Source organism: Mus caroli, chromosome 17, assembly GCF_900094665.2.
Source record: "Mus caroli chromosome 17, CAROLI_EIJ_v1.1, whole genome shotgun sequence".
NCBI classification, from domain to species: Eukaryota; Metazoa; Chordata; class Mammalia; order Rodentia; family Muridae; genus Mus; species Mus caroli.
Window position 1 is genome coordinate 3,267,973 of NC_034586.1, and position 22,984 is coordinate 3,290,956.

A 22,984-nucleotide genomic window follows, 5' to 3' on the forward strand; every position below is an offset into this window, starting at 1 on the left:
TTAACAGCCAAGTTTTCAGCTTTGTTATATGTTATTTCAGAGGAAAATAGAAGTAGGTTGAATGCTGTGTGCCTCCTCTCGGGTGGCAAACCTCCCAGTGCAGGGGAGCTGGGGAAGACGACTCTCTGATGAGCATGCTTCCTGAATCCCGAGGACAAATCTGAGAGACCCCCCCCCCCCNCCCCCNGTCCCCCATCAATCAGACACAAGGCCTTGGAGAGCTTTTATTGTGTGTAAATCTGGTGCGGACTCACCCGCACAGGACAGACATCACAACCAAGGAGGCTAGTCCGCAAAAGGAAGGAAGACAAACTGAAAACGGGAACAAGTTGCTCACAATAAAGAGGCCAGCGTCCCTTCAGGGCTGGAGTCTGGATGCTCTCGGTGTGTATTTTTTTTCAAATAAGAAACTGACAGGAAATGGAAGTGTGCATTTTACGTGCACAAAACCCACTAACATTTTTGTACAGTGGTGATTACTGCAGTCATCGGTTTCCCGACTGCCCTGTGTCAGATCAAGTGTCTCGATTACATGGTTCTTAATGTTGAATTCTTTTATTCTGTAAAAGGTAACAAAATATACAGAACAAAACTTTCCCTTTTTTAAAACTAATGTTACAAACCCATATCATCGCTTATATATAAATACTATCCTCTATAGCAGATCATTAGATATATAAGTCCAACAATGTATGCTAACAGATAAGCATGAGAATTTTGTATTGGAGAGTCCTGTACTGTACACTCTGAAGGACCACTGGAGACTCAGCCAGCGGTCAGGAGGAAGGAGACTCCATGGGGCATGCTTTAGACTCAAATTTCAAAATCATTTTCACCCCTCAACATACAGAGATGGATCCTTCATAAAAATCAAGAACAAATCGATTTGAGCTCATTGTAAAACTAGAGAAAGTATGGCACCCATGAGCCACAGTGCTGTCCCAGTGACAATGAATATTGCTTCATGAGGGCCAGCCCTCCGAATCCCTGATCCAAACAGGAAGTGATTCGGTGACTGTCATTAAATCTGACCTGTTTGGCACTATGTGGTACAATTGGAAGGAACCAGGGAGGAGCCCACTGGTCTCGGGGCAGAACGCAGGCCCCGTAACTGCTCTTTAAGGGACTGGATCACAGCAAGGGGGTTTCTAAACTTAAGAGAACACTAAAGAGCCAAGTGTGACACCTGCCTGCAGTGAGGTGCCCTCCGCCCTTGGTCCCAGCCTGGCCTCTACATGGCCTCGAACTCGTCAATGCGTTGCTTGGTGTTGCCCTGCCTGATTTGCCGCAGCGTCTTATACTTGTCCCGGCCTTGCCGCATGTTCTCGTTGTGGATGATGTCATTGTGGGTCCTCTTGTTCTCATCCCGGGCCTGGGACAACTCGTTGCTCAGGGTCTGAAACAGGAAGCAAGTTATCTGTTATTGGCCTGCCTACCACGTGAGGTCAGGGTTTCACTCCTTGTGGAATGACTGGGGTATGCAGTTATGTTAGGTTAGGGCAGGAGAAGGTACCAGGGGTGGGGCCCTGCATAATGTCGCTGTCCCTGCCCACTCACCAGCAGCTGCCGCTGCACGCGCTCATTCTTCTCTGCCTCTGTGATCCGCTTCTCCTCGTTGCGGTCATCCAGGATGCCCTCACTGGAGAGCTCAGCACTGTAGCCCATGGGCTCTGCTCCCTCGTCCTGCAGTCCCTCCTGCACGTGGTAATTCACGGGCTCATACACTGGGGGTGGTGGGGGCGGTGGGGCCGTCATCACCAGATGCAGCTCCTCTTTGGTCTTCACCAGGTCATCCTGGGCTTCTTTAGCCTTTGGAGAGGAGAATGCTGGTCAAGTGAGGACCCTTACACAGCCCATCATGGAAGAAGTGGAATGGTCTGCCGGCCGGCTAGGAGCCCGGGGAATTCTGCCTCCCCTTGGCTCTTGGCTGGAGCACATACATTGCAATCAGAAAACTCAAGATTCCAGACCCTAGACACTCGAGAGCACAACCATTTCTCTCTGCCTATAATCCTGGTACATGCTCATCGGCTCTGTTCTCCAGCTACTGGAAGTGCTACCACTTGGAGTAGGTCTGCATGGATCTTGCTCTTAAGAGTGTCAGCCAGGGGCCCAGACCCAGTCTTATCCACCTGCACCCCTTTCTAGGTCAGTCTGACCTGCCTTCTTTAACTAATACTTCTACAATGAGCACTTTCCCCCAATCCTAAGTTTTCTGCTTGCAGTGGGTTAGAAAACATGTAAGTTACGGATGGGAGACGTAGGCCCAGGGCACACCCAGAAGAGGGCCCTTAGGAGCAGAAGGACACGTGGAACACCCAGACCCTCTAATGTCCTGGGGGTACAGGAACACAGGGAAGCCCAGCCTCTGAGAGGACTCAAGAGGTCAGCTGTTACATACGGACACTGTCAGTAACACAAAGCAGACCGCCACACCGGACGCTGCCCCGCAGGGAGCAGGCTCAAAGGCGAGCGAGCGTTCAGTGAGACAGCTGGGAGCCCGGGCTGTCGCGCTAGTCGGGAAACCTCCAAAGTTCTCCAGTACACTCCAACTGTCACATCCTGCTTCAGGGTCTGTGACCCCATTGCAGGGGGTACCCAAGCAGTTAGAATCAAAACTAGTTCCCGATCACGGCTGAAGAGCGTGGGACATGGGGATACAGACAGGGGAAGGAAGGAGTGGGCCCTTTGTTCTGCTGCTAATCCAGTGCCTGCATGCTGCTCTACCTCGTGAACAGGGTCAAGGCCATTCCTTGGGGGATTTCTGTCTCAACTGAGAAGCCATCTGCGGAGGGTTGTTAAGAGGTTCCTGAAACTTGTGGTGTGGCCTGCACCCTCCTAAGATGCACCCCACGGCCATGCCTGGTTTCTGGGGTTCACTCACCCGGTGCTGCCACTCTTCTACCTCGTCCTCCTTGCGCCTCCGCGCCTCCTCCAGCAGTGCAATCTTGGCCGTGTACTCTGCCAGCTCTGCAGCCTGCAGGGGAGGGTAAAGGGGTGTCCAGAATCCTTCTGGCAGAGTCCATTGGTGAACAACATTCCCCCATAAGAATGAATGGCCTTCCTGGTGATGAGCTGTGTCCCCGCCCTCTTCACGGCCAGGGAACCCTCTGGGTACCTCCCCGTGTCTCTGGGACCTCAAGCACCCACATCCACCTTCCTGAGGATTCAGACAGGTCCAGCAGCGCGCACACACACGTACAGATCTGTTTACAGCACTAGCTGCAAGCTTTGAAAGGCAGCTGTCACTTGGTGGGTTCCCCGGGAGCAGCCCTCTCTATAATTCAGCATCTTGAACCCCAGGCAATCCCTACCAGCTGCTCCTGGCTCTTTATCTGATCCTGGGCCTGTCTCTCCAGTTCTTCCTTGGCCCGCAGGGCGGCCATGCGGTCGGCCTCCAGACGTTCAGCCTCCTCCTGGGCTCGCCTCCTCTCTTCCTCCAGCTGGAGGGCCTTCTCAATCTGCTCGGAGAGCTCTGCAGAGAAAATGGAGTCGGCGCTGCTCAGACTCCCAGGCAGGAAGTGAGCCTTAGAGTTCCAGTCTCACCCCAAGTGGGCTGAAGGAGACTGAGTGAAAGCCAACCTCACAGTCACAAAGTCCTGGACTGAGTCACTGGGCTGTGAGCAGGGACAGCTCGGGGCTCATTTCCTCAGTGTGGCTGGAGACCATGGAGGAGCAGCTGCTTAAGATGTCCTGGTTCCTGGGGCCAGGCCTGACCTCTCTGACCCCTGCTGCACCTCAAAAACGACACCCTGGCTCTTCGCCTGGACACTGACTTGGGACACAGAAATGGCCTGCTGGTATTTTTTTTTTTTTTTTTTTGGTTTTTCGAGACAGGGTTTCTCTGTGTAGTCGTGGCTGTCCTGGAACTCACTCTGTAGCCCAGGCTGGCCTCGAACTCAGAAATCCACCTGCCTCTGCCTCCCGAGTGCTGGGATTAAAGGCGTGCACCACCACGCCCGGCGTCCTGCTGGTATCTTTCACGCCCCAGTAGACAGCATCTCTCTTGTAATTCTAAAATGTCCTCAGAGGGCAGGGCTGCACCTATGACCCTGGGATGTATGGTAGAGGTGTCACAAGCTGGTTGTGACAGCTGTGTACGTGATATCGATCTCACTGAAGTTCAACATTCTTAGCAAGTGCATGTGTGTGTGTGTGTGGGGGGGTGGAATTACTGACAGGCACTGACAGACCGCTTTCTAATTTCAAAGATGGCACTGCAATTGCTCTGTTCTGTCTTATGGGATCGTGTCAAACAGAGACAGCACTCTTGAACAAGTTCCCTCTTGGCTGTGGGCCAACCTGACTCTCTAGAGTGACTGCGGGGGTGGGGGTGGGGAAGGCAGGCAGCAGGAGCCCCTGACCTTTCTCCGCCCTCTTGGTCTTCTGCTCGTAGTCCTGCAGCCGCAGCATCAGCTCCTCCTTCTCCCGGAGCATCTGTTCCTTCTCTCTCTCTACCGTCTCTCTCCTCTTCTTCTCGGTTTCCAACTGTTGTCGCTCCAGCTGCTTCTGGTGCTTCTCCTCCGGAGCCTGGGCCTTCATCTGCTGCACTTCGATGGTGTCGGGCTTCCTGCGGCGCATGTACAGCTCATGGTTCCCCATGCAGAGCTGCAGGATCCGCTTGTTAATTCTCAGGCGCGGGGCGTAGAACACAAAGTCCTACAAAACAGAACAGGGCGGCCTTGGCTTCGGCTCCCTCGACGACCTTCTTTCCTAAGACGGCACTTCGCAAGAGATTCTCAACCTTCTTTAAAAGGCCAAAGGCCATGGAGGAGAGGGGGTGCACTCCCTGTATATAGAATATATGCTCAGTGGGTCAAGTGGGAGGGGGCCCTGGGTATGTACATGTGTGTACACCCGCTTGTATATTGTGGTTTATGTGTTGTGTGCCTAGCATGGGTGTGCACATGCTAAAGCTCAGACTAGAGAGGCCCCTCTTGCACTGAGAGAGCTGGTTATCGCTGGCTTCCCAGTGTACCATGTTTTGGTATCTGCTTCTCCAGCTCTGCAGCCTGTCACCACCCGTCCTTTCCTGTTCCTTCCTGTATGCTACACCTTAACTTCTGAGCTTCCCGTCCCCTCTCACGCTGCCACAGACTGCCCTGACCTCCATCCACTGCTCTGGATTCCTGAGCCAGGGATGCACCACAGTCTTACAGTGCCAGTCCTACCAACCATGTCGACCAGCCCTGAGCTCGCTTCCACACACACCCTCAAGCATCCTGCGCTCCATCACTCAGCCTCAGGGTCACCGAACAAGGGCAACGGTATAGTGGGAATGCCACAAGACTAAATTGGAAAATATTCCCAAGGGGCTTGGGACAGTGCGTTAACAGTACCTGGGACAGTAAACCCTGGCTGCCACACACAGGCGCTACTTGGGCCAGCTGCCTATGTGCTCACAATGAAGGCAGTTTCTTTCTCAAAGAGGAGGGCAGAGAATAGTATTTGGAAACTCTTGTCTCCTAACTTCTTGCTCCTTCCACGATTAGCTTAGGTTACAGAGGGGAGACATAGTCTATTTGCAAATACCTCCTGGTTTCCCCAGCCATCTGGAGGGATGGTGAAGTTAACGTAGCAGGCAGGTGCTCCTCCCAACCCCAAAACGGTGGTGGTTTAGTTTTCCGGTCTCCATGAGGCCTCCTGGAACCCCTAACTTCCTGGGCGGGGCTCCCTTCTGGTTTCACAGACTGGTTATTAAGTCATTAGGTTTCCCAGGGAGGAGTCCACAGCGCTAGGAGAACCAGGAATTTTTATTGCCCACCTATCTCTTATTACACAGGAAGGAACAACCTTGTTTCATGGCTTCAAAGGCACAGAGCCCCAAAATGTCCCACCGAGACTCACAAGTACGCACAAACTCCCCTTTGGAAAACAACAATCACAGCGACTCGAGTCAGAACTACAGGTTAACATGAGGTTCCCCAACCCTGCCTACAAGAAATGGACACAGAAACTATTAGAAAACACTCCAGAGTTAGCCATCAGCAGCGGGGTGGGTGAGGGGAAGGAATTTTTCCTACGCCTTTGAAAGCAGCCAGTTATGACTCCAAGTTAGAGTTGTGAGTTCAAGTCCTCAGAGAGCATTTTAATGCAAAAAAGAGACAAGGGGAGGTTTTTATAGTGGACAGATAGCTCTTGTCCTAAAAACATCAGACAGAAGAGCAAGGGAAAAAGGACCCCAAGGAACCCCAAATCCTGATGGGCACACTCCCAGGAAGCTCCCATGAGGTCAAAGTCCAATTCCAGGACCATCATGGGTCTGTCAGAGGGGCTCCTGAGAAGGCTGCCCAGAACAAACAGCTAGACAGAGTCCGGAAATCTTCGAACAGTTCAAAAGCCACCGAGAGCTCTCCGCCTTCCCCTGAGGGCTAAAGGAATGGTAGGGCCTATTGTTCTGAAGAAAGAGGGGGCTGCCTGGACTAGCTGAAAGGGAAATGAGGTCGGAGAGCCCACCTAAAAGTCAGACGAGGGCCCAGACTGGCATGAGTGGGCAGGGAAGACAATGCCTCCTGCCTTGCCCTCTAGAGAAGTTTTATACATTCCCAGGGCTCCCTTCCGGAGGCTGCAACAAAAAAGAAACCCTACACCTTCTTACCTCCAGGGTTTCTGCTGTCTTTTATATTATAGTCTAACCTTAAAAATGTGGTTTGCTTAAGTCCAAAGTAAAATACTGGGATTAGGCATGGCCACTCCTCAGCCCTGGGGAAGGATGGAGTGTCACCGCCTCTTTGTCACCTCTCAGCTCCCGGACTAATGCTGCATTTGTGCCTACACTGAGAGGCCCGGCTACCCTCCTCTCCTCCCCTCAGCCCACAGCGTCACTTTTTGTCTGAAGGGTGTTGCTAGATTCACCGTGAGAATCCTCCTCTTTGCCTGGTCTCATCACTTTTCCCACCACAATGCAGAACTGCGACTGTCTGTGGCCACAGGTCAGTCCTGGAACACCGGGCTCCTGGGGTGCATGGGCGATGTGTGTGTGTGTGTCGGAGAGGGGGTGTATCAGTGTCTTCCTCTGTTGCTCTCTACCTTATTTTTTTGAGGCAGGGTGTCTCCTCAAACCTGGAGCTCAGAAATTCAGCTAGACTGGCTGGCTAATGAGCTCCACAGATGAGCCTTGTACCCCTTTCACTTTCCCTCAGCACTGGGGTCACACACGCCCCCCAACTGCACCTGTTTCCGGAACTGCTGGCATCCAGCCTCAGGGCAAGCACTTGACTTACTGAACCATCTTCCTGGCAACCATTTCTCTAAGGGAAGCTTCCCACCGGGCTGCCTGATAGAGAACATGTGTGCACTAATTCAATCAGATCAGCCACGATTGCGTCTGCATTCTTTGGCTTTCCAAAGAAAGTTAAAATATATGCCAACATACATGTATGCATTCTTCACCAGTTTTGCCTCAAAGGCCACTTCTACTGTAAGCTGAATTTAAAAAAAGAAAGACGCAATCTCCACACGGAGCAGAAAGCAATCTCTCCAGACTTACTTCAGAACTGCCTCTCTAGCTGTGCCACCTCACTGCCCACAGAATATGGGTTTGTCATGACCCTCTGCTGGTGGGACTGCATGTTAATGGGAGTCGTTACCATGGAGCCTGAGTCTGTATTAAACAGCTTGATTTTAAAGAATTGTGTGAGTGGAGAGGGAGTCACAGGTTTACAAACAGCAGGAGACATTTCAATAAAGAAAATACTTTCAGAAGCGGAGACCTGCTGACTTTACAGTTCCGACAGACAGCCCCGCCCACGTGTGTGCTCCAAGTGCGGTTACCATTGCCAAGGGGTGCTCAGCCCTAAGAGGCTTAGCAGGCATCGTGGTGTGGACACAGTCCATGCTGGTCTCTCTAGGCTTACCACTGTAACTAGGGAACAAGAAGACTCGGGGACCCAAAGTCTTTCCCAATCTATAACTGTGGTACAAGCCAGAGGAAGCTCTTTAAAAATTACACTAAAAAAAAAAACAAAACCAAGAAAAGTGAGTTCTGGCTATTTCTACCCTGCTAGAGTTGTGTCTGTCTGTCTTCAGTATTCTGGCCCAACATCAACTAAAAGTTTAAATGCTGACAGAAGAAAACCCAGATAAAGCTTCACAGTACATTGGTCCTTTCAGCTTACTTCACACTCTGCTGCCCACGTGGGCAGAGTACATGCCTGAATGAAGATCATGAGATAGGCCAGCGTGACCACAGGACAAAGGTGGGCTGCCCATCGTAGACAGGAAGCAAGAGGTAGAGGGGATCCCCTGGAGACCCACCATGCTCTGAAACACTTTGAACAGTTAACTCCTAAACCCAAGGCAGTATAGACACTGGTCCTTTGGATTTGAAGGTCTCATTGTCTATCCTCCAACCAGCCACCGATGAGACACTGGCATAAGCTCCACCCACAGGCTGGTTTCAGGGGTAGGCTGGCTACCCACACGAGCATTAGGCAAGCCGGGTGTGCCACGGCAGAAGTGTGTCATTTGGGGAAGCACTTATTACCACTTGGTCAAGGTCAATGAGAACTGCCCTTTTCTCTGTATGAAGACTTAAGATTACATCATTGAGCTTTGGATGGACACATTTGGTCTCCATAGCAACCTCCCACAGCCGTGGTCAGTCACATGGAGTCTGAGCTCCCATTCTGGGGAAGCTTGAGCAACACCGTGTGCTCGGGACACTAGGAAGCCTCAGTTTTCTCCTGAAAACCCGGTTGGCTGGGAGACCGGAAGCGATGACCCAGTCTACGCTTGAACTTACAGGTGCCTTCTTGTCGATAGGCTTAATGACAAACTTCTTGTCGTTGAAAGAGATGTTCCTGATCTCACTCCAAGGGAAGCCAATCTTCGGGGTCAACCTGAGGTCATAAAAAGAAAAGCAGCAGTTGGTTAGATGTGAGTGTGTAACTCACATGTTCTTGGACCGGAAGACCTTAGCAGACCTTTAAACATTTAAAATACAAAGCGAGTCCAGGAGACATAATTAATAAAATCACCATGTTTAAACAGCCTTTACCCTCCCAGATTCAACCAAATGGTGCAGCCAGGTTTTAGTTCTCAGCATCAGGCAGCTGTGCGGCATCACCCTGGGTCACTGACTCTTACGCTGGAATGCTCTTTTGTCCTATTTGACCTTCTTCTCCCACATGCCTACCCTGCCCAGCTTCTCATGCGGCCAGAGCCCCCACTGCTGTTCTGGTCTGATTAATTCCCTGTCAGCCAGCCAGAGCTCTCTTCAGATATGTCAGCAGAGTCTACTCACAGCTCTAGAACTACACCTTCAACATAGTTCCAAGGCTGTCAACACGTTTCCTTGTCCCCTGTCCCCCAGACCCCTCGGCTTCCCACTGTGACATAAGCCAGCTTAGTGTTAAGTACCATGTTCCTTTTCGCTTTATAAAAACATGCCTTTTTTTCCATAAGGGCCTTCCTCACAGAGAAGCCACTGATCCATGAGGTGCGCAGGGATGGGGCTGGATTCCACACCCCTGGCTCTCATTCTATGGAGGCGCACACTCCCACCTGGCTGGATGCTGTCCATGTCTCCAGCCTACTCTCCAGCACTTTACCAGAAGTAATAGCAATCCGGCAGTAAGGACAAACTCTCAAACCACAAGCTCTGCCATCAAAAGCTCTCCTGGGCTGAGGAGACGGCTCAGTGGGCAACAGCCTTCTTGGCACAAGTGTGAAAAACCTGAGTTGAGAGTTCAAATCCACAGAAGTCATATAAAAAGCATCGCTACCCAGCACCGCAGCTGTGGAGACAAGACTGCTGAGTCTCAGCGGCCACCAGATCAGCTCCAGGCTCAATGACAGACCCAGTCTCAAGGGAAGAAAGGGGAGTATGATCAAGCAGGGCAACTGATGGCCTCTGGATTCTGCACACGCACATCTGCTCTACCACCCACACACTGTCATATACACACACCTAAACTAAAAAAAAAAAAAATAATAAAAGAAACAACAACAACAAAACAAACCCTGTCATTTCCTATGGGTTCTACTTCAAGCGGATAACAGCTAGGCTGGAGTCTGGGGGGTGGGATTCAGTGGCTAAAGACACAATGGGGCAGGGTGGCTCTTGCTTTGGAAGCAAAAGCTGGGTCAAAAACACAAGGCAGCCTCCGAAGAGCGCAAGAGGGCTTGTAAGCATGGCAGGGCTTCGTGGGCACTGCAGTGGCGACCCAACTCAATCCACAGCTCATGGCACTCAGATGCAGTGTGCTCTGTCACCTCACCATCACCCGTGGGATACAGAACTTTCAGCAGTATGGCTTTGTCGACAGGTCTAAGAACACTTGAAATATAGCTACGGACTGACCCTGTCACCATTTCTACCTTTGTCCCCCTCACAGGGAAGAGCCAAAGCATAGTGATGCCAGGCAGCATAGTGATGCCAGGCAGCTACTTTTAGGGCACTTGCCCCAGACACCAAGAGCTGATTTCAGAAGAACTAGGAATCAGGAGAGAGCTACTCAACCCACAGCCACATGGCCGGCTGCCAGGTCAACATCTCCAACTCCTAAAACCAAGGAGTCCAGGCTCTGTCCTGCAGCATCTGTCTATACAGGTCTCACTAGTTTCTGACCTAGAAAAGCCGGTGTCCAACCTCAGCAGGCATCTGTTTTCCAAAGGCCGGGCCCAACACGGCCCTGGCAACTTTGAAAGCTCAATCCTTAGCCACTCATAAGCTAACTGTAGTATCAGAACGCCGGGGCTAGGGAGCTGTGACTCGGTTCTGGGTGAGATCAGAACGCCGGGGCTAGGGAGCTGTGACTCGGTTCTGAGTGAGGGAGCTTCCTTTGATTCTTAGCCAGTTGGAAAATGAAAGCCTGCAGGGATTCTCTCTTCCTCTCCCTAAAAAGAGATCACACACGTGACGTAAGCGGGATCCACCCAGAAGACTGACTGGCACAGGATTGATACTGTCACTGCCCCAAATGTGTCACCTACTTAGAAGGTGGGGAGAAGAGCTGGACATATCAGTGCGTGTCTAGAACCCTGCACTTGGGAAGCTGAGTTAGGAGAGTGGTGAGTTCTAGGGTAACCTAGGCCACTTGTAAGCCCTCGAATTAGAGGAGAGGAGCAGGAGGAGGAGGAAGAAGAAGAAGAAGAGGAGGAAGAGAAGGAGGCTGATGATGGAGAGGTGGGACTCACCACCAGGAGGAACCAGGGCTATGTGGAGATGGCTGGTTGCTGGGTGTGCACAGGATGGGACTGAGGCGTCTTGAGATGTGAGAGTGTTAAGGTTAGCCTCTGCACAATGGGGTTAGATGTAAGCAACACAGATACCAGGCCAAGGTCCCTACGAGCTGAACCTCAAACAACCTCAGTAGCAAAATGAGCATCATCACTCACAAATACCCATGAGTTCGCGCTACTCCCGAGGTCTGAGGAAAGAGAGAGAAACTGGCCCCTTCTAGTTAACATGTTTGTGACTACCCCCGGATTGCCATTTCTTTTCTTTTCTTTCTTTTTTTTTTTTTTAAAGATTTATTTATTTTATGTATATGAGTACACTGTAGCTGTCTTCAGGCACACCAGAAGAGGGCAGAAGATCCCATTACAGATGATTGTGAGATGATGTGGTTTCTGGGAACTGAACTCAGGACTTCTGGAAGAGCAGTCAGTGCTCTTAACCACTGTGCACGCCTTTAATCCCAGCACTTGGGAGGCAGAGGCAGGCTGATTTCTGAGTTCAAGGCCAGCCTGGTCTACAGAGTGAGTTCCAGGACAGCCATGGCTACACAGAGAAACCCTGTCTCAAAAACAACCAAAAAAAAAAAAAGTAATAATTCTACTAAAAGTTCCATCCATGGACATTAGTGCCAATAGCTGGAAATGTCAGTAAATCCAGTTCCGTAGACTCTCCCTACAGTACACTTACCAACTACAATGTGAGGGGCAGACATGGTAGTGGCTGGACCATCCCACCAATAGTACACGCTTCATGGGGGACCCTGAAGCACTCACCCACTGTGCAAAACTCAAATATGACTGTGTGGGAAATGCAAGCCTAAGTCTTTCTAAAAGTCAACAGAGAGCCCAAAATCACAAGGAGGAGACCACTGCGGTGCTTCACTAGGACGAGTACAGATGCCGCAGCTCACAGCAAGGCACATCTCATCTGAGACACCGCCAGCTCTAGGCGGGGGAAGCACTGCATCTCAGTGACTGAGCGGATGGAGTGTCGTCTCCAACCAGTCCACAAGGCTCCTCCAGGATGCTCGTTCTCAGAGACGTGAAGCCTGGAGCCAGGACTGCTGCCCACACTTCATGATGGGGTAACACGAGGGGCTGGGATGGGTGTGCTGGCACAGGCTAAGGGTCCAAGGCCAACCTTGTGTGCTAAGTTCATTTATTTTTGTGTCGGTTTTGGTATGGGAGTGTCGGGAGGGGTCATAATCCAGCCTGGCTGGGCTTGCGTGCATGGTGCCAGTGGAGGGTGGGGGTGGGGGGACTATGTATGCCTATCTCCCCCTCCTCCTTCCAAGCCCAGGGTTAAAGAAAGAGGACAGACAAATGCTTTCAGTACCTAGGCTTCCAATGAACTGTGTGACATATAGCATGAAAAGGGGGTCCCCAGGAGACATGTCCCAGCCAGAGCCCATTTAATTTCAAAAAAGCCATGATAAGATATATCTGTTTGTTTGTGTATCGGATTACTCCTATTAACAATGTATCAAGAATATCCAATGCCCACCATTAGTTCTATTGGTGAAGGATGCAATTTAACACCCGGGCTCCTAGAGCTCTGGCCCCTCGGAGCCCAGAACACTTTCCTACAGCTACTGCAAACTGGAGGGAACTGTGCTGTTAACTGACTCAGTGTCCACTTAAATGCTTTTCCTCCGCAGACAGGGCGTGCCTTCTTTAGAGGGGATGGTGATGGGAGCGGAGCTGCCTCCTGCTACCAGAAGAAAATAAGGAAGAACTGGGAGAACTGCAGTTGGCTGGGAGGCAAGGGGAGGGCTCAGTAGGGCACAGTTCAAATTTTACTTGGAATAAAAAAGAAGAAAGAATGTTTCTGCAGGCTGAGGTGGTTAGGGGCTGACATCAGCATGTTCCTGCCTATGGCTGTTTCTTACAGCTGGAAAAACCTGTTTGGATAGCCCTCGCCAGGGCTTGTTACAAAATCTGGCTGTTCAAAAATGGAGTTACGAGTTACGGGACAGAGGCAGCTTCCCACATGCATCTCCACAAGGCCCAGGGCCCGGTGCTCTCTTGACTTTCTGACTCCACAGGCAGCTCTTCCGCATGGTGATGGCTCACAGGCTCCAGGCTCCACTCCAGGCCTGGCTCTGAGAGTTCCCCCAGACTCTCTATCAACATTGCAACACACAAGCAAGCAGCCAAGCCCCCCACAGTTTGCCTCTGGTTCCCCAAGGGTTAAGGGCTCCTGGGATGTTCTGAATGGGTTGTTTGTATTTTAGACAGGATCTCACCTTGCAGCCCTAGCTAGACTTGAACTCACAGAGCTCTCTCTGCCTTCCTGAGTGCGGGATTAAAGGTGTGCACCACCATGCCTGGCCACACTAACTGGAGTCTTTATGTATATGTCCTTTAGGAGGGCCACTCTCCTAGATGGCTCCAGAGAGACCATGGGGACAGGATGAGATCTGGGGAGCTGACAGGACATGAAGCAGAGCTGCACATCCTGACACACTTCACGGGACTCAGCTGCGTTCCTGGGCTCCAGGCCTCCCTCTAGGTTTCCCAGATAAGACCTACTAACGGGGACATCGAGACCCTGGGACATTCTTGTCTCACAGCTCCTCAGCCAGAGCCCTTCTTCTATGCTGTGCTCAGGACCACCTCTCCTTTGCTGAAGTGGGATGATCTTCCCTGGTGGGAAGCAGGCATCTCAGAGACAAACATCCTTAGCTGACAAGAGGCTCCCAGTGCCAGGCAGCTCTTCCGACTCCGCTCTCAGACCTTGCTTGACAGACAATGTAATGGCTGTGAAGCAATCGGACACCTTCTGCAGTCTCAGGGGATTTAGCTAATTGTTCACACATGCAGACTGCTGCTTACAGAATCCTGGAGTGTCTGGTGGCATTATCAACGTTCCTGATTGGATTAGCACAAGCCTTGAGCCAGGAGTCCACCCTAGCTAGGCAAGAGCCTAGAACAGCTGTAGAGGGGGAACGGCCTCTGGGAGCTACCAAGCTCTGCTTCACAGGGTCAGGGTCCTATAGTCCTGCACTCGGGGCCTTTCCTTGCCACAGGTCCCATGTGCTACAGAACAGATGTACAAGGTACATCTAACTAACTAGCTAACTTCCAGGTCACCACTTAAGAGGATGCTACCACACAGTCTAACACACACAGGACTGGCACTTCCTCTGTTTTCCAGGCCTGCTACTCCACAGCTTAAAAAAGAAAAAGAAAAAAAAAAATCAGGGATCAACTTCAACTCACTTGTCATCTTTCTCATAAATGTTAAGTCCAAGGGCATCGACTCCAAGCCAAAGGTCTGTTCCTTTCTTGTTTTTGATCTCGAAATAGTTGATCCCATACATTTCTAGGTCCTGGGCAATCTTCAGGTATTCTAGCATAGCACTGTCCCTAATGGGAAAGAAAGCATAGGTGTTATAGTTAGCAGCATTCACACCTGAACACACAAGTCTCTGCTGATTCTTGAAATGGAGGCCAGTCATGCAGAGTAGAGCGGGAGGCACGGCATACAGGATGGGCAGGCAGGGCCTGGAGCTACCAAAGGCAGCAGGGACGAACTAAGCCTGCAAGCAGCTCCGAGAGAGGGGGCGGGGCCTGTGCTGTCCTGAGCCCTGTAATTCATCTGCCCCGTGAGTTCAGAAAGAACCTACTGATTTGCCCTGGTTTCTAAGGAGACAGGCTCACCCCCCCCCCTTTTATTCTCTTGCTAGGGATAACTCAGACTTCCGCATTCACAGAACAACCAGGGTTCCCAAGAAAGGACTCACAAAGACTCCTGGCCCCTGTGGCACACAGTTCCAGAGTCCCAAACTACAAGGAAGTAGTGGGGGCTGTGTACAAGGCCACAGGCAGGGACTGGGGTCTCCATTTGAGTATTCTAAAGCCCCATGCCTCTCCCTCAAGCTTTGCTGCTCTCCTCACCTGCAGCCCGTGCTTACATTATATATAGTGCATATTACACTAAGGCAATGACCTTAATAATCAAGTTAGTTAGAGCTCCTCCACCAGAGACAGAAACCCGGATTCACTGGCAACCAGTGCTACCCTCAGCCAAATGAGAGTCAGCCATTGGACCTTCCACTAAAGGGTGGTTAGTGCTAGCTAGCATTTGAGGCTTCGATTGGGTTGTTTCTTTCCCCGGGCAAGAACACCAGGCCTTGTTTAAAACACAAAACTGAAATCCTCCTCTCCCAAGGCAAGCCCAGTCATCCGTCTTAGACTTCGCCGAGCATGAGACCTAACATCACTGACTGACCTGACTGGAAGAGCTACCTGCAGTCCCAGAGAAGGCACACTGAAAAGGCAGGCACTCACTTGAGCATCCCTCGGTGTTCCGCGTGCCACACCTGGATCCGGTCCTCCCACTGGTCCCTGCTGAGCTTGTGTTGGTCCATGACTCTGGATATTGGGAAGGAGAGATGCAGGACTGTCACCTTTAAGGACTGAGATGTGAGTCACGAAGCCACTTCCCACCCCTTCAATCCCTTACTGTTCTTTTGAATGGGACAATCATGGTTTTTTGTTTCTACTGAGCATAAACCTGAAGATTTAGCCTTTCAAAGAACATATTCCCACTGGAAGTTATGAAAGATTATTTTAAATACCCTTTTCTTCCAAAGGGGGTCTCTTTTTTTTAAGGACAGATTTTTCCAGGTCAGGTTACTGTGTACCAGGCAGAGCTAAGCAGGCAAGTCAGAAAGGGACACGGTACCCTGGCTGGGTCTGAATTAATGATCAGGGGAGCCCGCTGGCTGAGAACATTCCAAAGTGAGCGCTTAGGAAAGTCCCAGCGTCCCAGCCTAAGGGAGCACGTCACCTTGACAGAATCACCTGCTCGCTCTCACCCAGGCCAGCCTCGGCTCACCTCTGAGGGATCAACCGCTCGGAGCTGAGGTACCCAGACTTGTGCATTTCCTTGTTATAATCTCCGAACTTGGCCTGAACGGCGTAGGAGCCCAGGAGCACGGCTGTCTCTGGGGGGCAGTAGATCTCGTCGCTGAGGATCCCTTCCTTGACTTGCAGGAAGAAGAGCTTCTGTGTGATGTCCTGGATGAGTTCCTCGGCCACGTCTTCGGGGTAGAACTTGGCCCGGAATTTGAACTGGACAGGGTTCTCCTTTCGGACCTCCTGTGCGGAGACCTGCCAGACGGAGGACGGTTCTCAGTGCCAACTTCAGGCCATTCCTGAGCACCAGTGACTCAGGGTTGTCATCCCATCATCACTGCTATCATGTGAGATACATGTTATCATGTGAGATACATGTTATCTCATGAGAATCCCAGGCTTGCTTCAAACTTGTTGCTTTATGGAGGATGGCCATGAACTTCTGACACTCTCTCCTCCACCTCCTGAGTCCCGGGATTATGGGCATGACCCACCATGCCTGGTTTATACGGGGCTCTGTGCATGCTAGGTAAGCACCCTTCTAACTCAGCCACATTCCCTAGCCCTGAAACTCATCGCTGTAGGGTGTGAGGTGGTCAGTCAGTCCTACACACTCACACTCCGCTGGAAACTGGCTTGCTTCACCCTCGTTTCTTGTGACCACGCTATCAATCCCGGAGAACTCATTTGGAATGACCCCATGTCCTTCCCTGAAGCCGGTCTGGCGCTGGACCATGAACTGACCCTCATCCTCCTTACAGAGAGTGCAGTTACACAAGCTTTGGAATTAGAAGATAATTTACTGCAGACTCATAGAAAGCAGTGGCAGGTTCTGACAATATGCTGTGTGATTCATGATTTCTAGATTAATCTCATGGAAAAAAAACCCACTAAGGTCAACTAAAAGCGAGGCAGTTAGCCATTACCTGCCCCAACAGGGGAGCCAGGAAGGGGAGTTAAAATTAGCTGAGATCTAATCTAATCCACAGTCTCTCTTCCTGGAAGTGGGCAGCCTCTCTGTCTACAAAAATCTTTACACAAATAACAAGGAACAAAAAGACACGGGCATTGTTGAAGCATTCCGGTTTCAATGTCCACAGAGCACACCAGCTCCCAATTAATAGCCTGTAAATAGTTAACCCTACTTACCTTTTTATCAAGTTTCAACCAGGTAGGAAATCCCTTATTGTCTACATACTGGAGGCCGAAGTACCACACTTCCCGGAGGCCAATCGTCTTTACCACCTGTGTGAGAGAGGCCCACCGTGAGAAACACAGGCACCGGAACCAGCAGGAGGTTCCTCGTGCTCAGCAGTCCCCAGAGACTTCTTGGTACAAGGAACAGGCAGTCTCGACCCTAACCTGTGACTCACAGATGCTAGGTCACAGCACAAATGACACATGTTAGCCTGAAGCTGGCCAGACTCAGGCTTATCTGGACGTTATATAAATTCCCGCTCACACCCTCTTACTTCAGGCTGCAAGCAGGCTGTGACCAGCACACAGAACCAACAGTCCACCTCACCAATGTCCAGGTACACCGCCCAGCATCAGGGTCCCCAGGTGGGGTTGGTTCCAGGGTTCTAAGAGTGTGACAGGCAGAGGGCACTTGGCTGTTCTCGTGCCAAGGACCTCCAGAAACATGAAAATCTCCTAGCTATGCTAAGATTGCAATCTAAGACCACAGCAAGGACAACATGAGGGGGAGCTTCCTGTGTTCTGCTGTTAAAGATCTGCAATGGCAGTCCTCACGAGTTAAGGTCTTTAGGATGGAGAAGCAGTGACTGGTTGGTCATCTGCACGGAGTCTCGGAAGCAGGGGACTGGCTCTGTGGGTTCCCAGCACCCATGTCAGGAGGCTCACAGCAGCCTGGAACTCCACCTGCAGGGGACCTGACGCGGACACACATGCAGGCATCTGCACAAGTGCACACACGTAATTAAAAAAAAATAAAATAAAAAGAACTAAGTCCTAAATTTTAGATGTTATAATTTTAAATGCCATGTCAAGCAATCTTAAACCTTTAGAAAAGATTAATATTCTTTCTCACAGAGTTCCTGTGGTGTTTCTCTGCTTATTAACTGCCATGTGCCCTGTTCATCCCCTCTCTCTGCTCACCCCACAAAACAGAAGGGATACACCACATCCAAGATTTTATCACTGTGCGGGGTGAAGGAAACTCGGCCTCTTCCTCTGCTCCCGGGGCCTTGTGTAACCCATGCCCTTTGTGCCGAGAGCAGAAGGGACTCCGTGTCCACTCCTGCCGACTTCTTATCCGCAAGCCAGTCCTTATCAAGGTGGCATAAGGTGGCACAGGGAAGGCCTTCACACACACCAAGCAGGTGCTGGCTCTAATGCACTCTTTCCACCCATCCGCCCAGCTGCAGCCTCAGTCTAGTCCTGACCAGCTAGTAAGGACGCCTGTCCATTTGGCTTCCCTCTCCTCTGCTCTAGGCTTCCAGGGACCACTCAAGAGTCCTCTGCATCTGTGTGGACGGACATGTCAGTCTGTGAGCCTGCTGTGCAGCCAAGGCCACCGCTCTCTGAGAAAAGCTGCCCCCACTGCCCTGACTTGCCACCCCCTCCTTACTGTTCCCAATGAATGGTCTTCAGTGTGTTTAAAGCTTGGGCTTCTCCACAGCCTTCCCTCAGTACATTCTGAAACCATGCCATAGATCACAGGTCCTCCCCATAGGGGAAATCCCACGCCTCCATAAAGCCGTCCGTCCGTTCCCACTGCCTTCAAGGGCCTATGATTCATCTCTCAGCCTCACCCAAGGGAGTGTCTCAGCAGCTTGGGGGTTGGCCCTTACCTCTGCCTCAGGAAGGGTTTGGGTGACTGGCTTCAGAAGTGTAAGGATAGGGATGTCAGGTTCAGTCAACCCCAAGCAGGAGCTGAAGTGCTGTCCCATCCCTCCTGTCCCCACAGAACATCCAATCCCAGCTCTTGCTCCATATGGTTCTCCAGCTGGAGTCAAGTGACAGGCTACAGCCTGGACTGGGAGGGAAGAGGCTGCTGCAGAGGTAGGAGCAAGCTTCCCATACCTTGCTCTGTGACTATGGTCTCCTCTCTCCACTCACACTACAGGTTTCCCGCTCTGCTTTGGAAAGCAGTCAGATAGGGACTGAAGTGCTTAAGAGCCAACGCTGGGGGCCAGGACACTGCTCTGTCTCAGGCCCTGAACATGGTGCCACACAGGACTTGGGGACACAGCCTCTCCTGGGAACTTTTCAGAGGTGACCTTTAGATTTCATCCTTAATCCAGCCTCACCCTATGAGCAGAGAATCTCTTAGATCTCACTAGAAGAGAACAACCTTCAAACAATGGTGACCGGCAGCCCAGATCCGCACCAAGCCCTGCAGAACAGGTCTGGGCATGCCCTGGCACCCGATGCTCTGCTGTAGAGCCACCTGACACTACCCTGCCCTGACTTTCCAGAAGAGACTGGATCGAGCATGGGCTGTACCACTAGGAACCTCCCAAGTTGCTGGAATTCCCTTCCCAGGATTCCCCAGCACTGGGGCTCCCATTTTCGGGTCGGGCCCTTGAAGGCAGAGTGCCACACCCTGAGGCAGTGGGGCCACTTGGGATGGCAAGCTCTCAGGTCAGGTGCTGTGTGACTCATCTCCGGCCTTGTGTGTATCCCCACACCCTCTCCTACGCTCTAGAACTAGCTCATTCATCTCTACCGTTTACCTCAGGCTTCAGGAGGCATGGGGACACAGATGCATCTGCTCTGTCAACTCCCAGAAAACCCTCTGTGGACCCCACGGAGGGCCTCCGTGCCAAGGGTGAGCTCTGGCCAGTACTGCCCAGGCATCTCCAGCTCATTCCTTGCCACTGTCTGGGCCCACTTAGTCTACGAAGTTAGGCTGAGAACAAGAAGCCAAGGAGCTTTCCTAGCCCTGCCACGAGATGGGACGGAGAGGCGCCCAGCTCCCCACTTTATGCGATAGTCATGCAGAACTCTGGGAAGGCTGCTTTAGAAAGCCAGCACACTACAGCGGACCTGCCTGCTGGAGCTGGCTGCCTGCTGTGCTTTGTCAGAAACAGAATACGGGACATTCTGTGTCCTCACAAAATTGAGTGGGACCACAGGGCTGATGTAGTGAGAACCACTCCCTGTGTCAAATATGCTGTGCCGTGCCCTTGTCACGGTGCTTGTATTAGGCAAAGCTGTTCTGTCTGAACTGCAGAAGAGGATTCTAAATACAACAGTGGCAGCCAAATCTGGTCTGTGGACGATCTGTGTGGCCACAGGGCAAGTATTCCGTTCTCTTTGTTTTGTTTTGGAAGGTTGGGGAAATTCGGTAACCCGTATAGCTTTTATTTGACAACATCAAGCTCACTCAATTCATGGATTTGTGGCCGCTTTTCAGTAACAGAGCACAGACCTTCCAACCTGAAAGACTAACTGTGTGGCCCTCCGCAGAAAGGGTTTGTTGACTTGTGACACGCAGCTGCTAATGCTAGAAAAGTTTTCTAGTCCACTTTGGGAAGGGCTGAGCCATTTGACAAAATTGTATTGGGGTAAGGAGTGGTGCTGTGAATAGCCCAGCATCAAGTGAATGCTATCAACAAAGAATATTTAACAGAAAGATCTGACTTCACAGGTGTTTCTGCTTTCTCAAAGGCCCTTGTAACAAAACAAGGTAACTTGCTTAGAAGACAAAAGGATTGGTCCATTACAGACTCCTAAGGGCTTGGTCAGTTCCCTTCCCAGAGTCAGGCTGACCTGATCAAAGAGCTGTTTCCCAGTGGTGTTCGGCTGGATGGCAAACTCCAGCTCGGCATCCATGGTGGTCACCCGGACGTTGATCTGGAAAACGGGAAAAGAAACTTGAATTTACTGCATCTTCCCATGGTGGCCTCCTCACCCTCCCACTTAGACTCAGAGCTGCTCAGGAGTAGGGTAACATCTGTTTTCACTGGGAATCACAAAGCCTCAGCAAGTACAGGGTCTGGGGTTCAAAAGCAGTCTCGCCATGTCAACAAAGCACATCTGTGTGGATCCTGAATAATACATTTTCCCGTACACCATTTCATGACCCCCCCCCACACACACAAAAGCCAGGGGAGGGAGACAGGACAGCTGAGGTACCAGCAGGAGGGCCACGCCAAGGAGGGGGGAGGGGCTATGTGCCTGGCAGTCTGGGGACATTAGTAACTGATATTAAAAAAAAAAAACGGTGCAATGAATAAACTTCAAAATCAAAAGAGGACAGGGCAACGGGCAGCCATTTAAAATGCTAATTATACAGCAGAAACAAAGAAAAGGACATCTAAAAATAAAACTGCGACAAGCATAAATGGAGATGGTCCATCAACACCAGCTCAGACAGACTTAAGAGGCCGGCAGGGGACACCACATTAGAATGGTGCCTAGCCCCCCTACTCCCACCCCCCCTCCTCTTCCCTCAAGGATACACCGAGGTGAGGCAGTGCCTCAGAGAGCCTTAGAACTTTCCTACTCTGGCTCTTTTGGTTTTGTTTTTTGTTTAGAATTAGTTGGAGCTAGAGAGTTGGCCACCAGTTAAGAGCATTCGTGGCAGTTGCAGAGGACCCAGGTTCAGTTCCCCGGCACCCACATGGTGGTTCAAAACCATCTAGAACCTGTCCTGGGGGATCTGATGGCCTTTTCTGACCTCCATACACACCAGGCACACATGTGGTGCACATACATACATGCAGGATATAAATACTATATATGATATGTAGTATAATATATCATATAAATACACACTATATGTACACTATATATATTATATATAAATATATAATACACATATATTATATGTTATATAAATATAAATTATGTATTACAGAGGGCATATAATATATATTTATATAACAAATATATATTTACATAATAAATTTAAGTTAAATTATACAAAAATTATAGTTTATATAAAAATTATATAATACATTATATTATATATAGTTTTAAAATTTTTTTCAATAAAAAAGTCAAGATAGTTCTTATATCTCATGCTTGAGAAACCTAGGCTTACTATGTATAGGAAACCTCTCACTGGCTCTTCTGTATCACCCTCCCACAGAGAAGGACCAGAGCCCACAGCAGCTGTGATGCTTAGAGATGGGTGACAACGACAGGACCAGAGGGGTCTCTTTCCAGCACAGGTGACGTGTCATGACGACAGGACCGAGTGAACCAGTTCTTAGCCCACGGGGCAGAGTATCCAGCCAGGACACAACAGCAGGGAGCAGGCACCAAATGTGATCCCAACACTAGAGAGGCAGAGGCAGGCAGATCTCTGAGTTTGAGACCAGCCTGGTCTACAGAGCAAGTGCCACTATCAGCTTCACTATCCAGGGCTATACAGTGAGGACCCATCCAACCCTCCCACCCCCATCTGACCCCCATCTCAGATCCAAGAAGAAGGAAGAGAAGGAAAAATAAAAGATTTGCCCCTAATGTGAAAGGTTGGGCAAGCCAAGGGATTCTCTAGCACCCATCCCAGATCAGGAGGCTTGCTAGCTGGAATCACTAGTGCACAGGAGGCAGGAGTCTCCAGAATGCCCAAACTGACTCTGCCTATCTACAAGTTGAAGAACTGGAATTTACTCCAAAGAAACTTGCTGTTATGTCTTAATACGATTTTTAAAACTTAAAATGGTAGTCATTTCCTGACAGCCATACTCTTAATTTAAAGAAAAAAAAAAAAGGCCAGTAAGAAAGCATAATCTAAGCCGGGCGTGGTGGCGCACGCCTTTAATCCTAGCACTCAGAGGCAGAGGCAGGCGGATTTCTGAGTTCAAGGCTAGCCTGGTCTACAAAGTGAGTTCCAGGACAGCCAGGGCTACACAGAGAAACCCTGTCAAGAAAAAACAAACCAAACCAAACCAACCAAACAAACAAAAAGCATAATCTGGAGAAATATCCCTATATCAGGTTGGCAGGTCTTCAGTTACCCCCT

The 22,984-nt window shown here is 50.6% G+C and overlaps 1 protein-coding gene across 1 annotated transcript in view; it reads right to left on the reverse strand.

Annotated features, from left to right (window-relative positions):
* Positions 1-210: 210 nt before the first annotated feature.
* The window catches only part of Ezr (ezrin), a 43,804-nt gene continuing 21,030 nt past the window's right edge, over positions 211-22,984 (reverse strand). The window contains exons 2-12 of the mRNA XM_021186114.2: positions 20,782-20,865; positions 17,194-17,289; positions 16,025-16,299; positions 15,475-15,558; positions 14,404-14,550; positions 8,744-8,840; positions 4,365-4,659; positions 3,315-3,475; positions 2,885-2,977; positions 1,558-1,809; positions 211-1,396 (exon numbers count right to left, since the gene is read on the reverse strand). Coding sequence (XP_021041773.1) covers positions 1,232-1,396; positions 1,558-1,809; positions 2,885-2,977; positions 3,315-3,475; positions 4,365-4,659; positions 8,744-8,840; positions 14,404-14,550; positions 15,475-15,558; positions 16,025-16,299; positions 17,194-17,289; positions 20,782-20,865 — 1,749 coding nt within the window. The 3' untranslated portion in view covers positions 211-1,231. The remainder of the gene's footprint in view (positions 1,397-1,557; positions 1,810-2,884; positions 2,978-3,314; positions 3,476-4,364; positions 4,660-8,743; positions 8,841-14,403; positions 14,551-15,474; positions 15,559-16,024; positions 16,300-17,193; positions 17,290-20,781; positions 20,866-22,984) is intronic.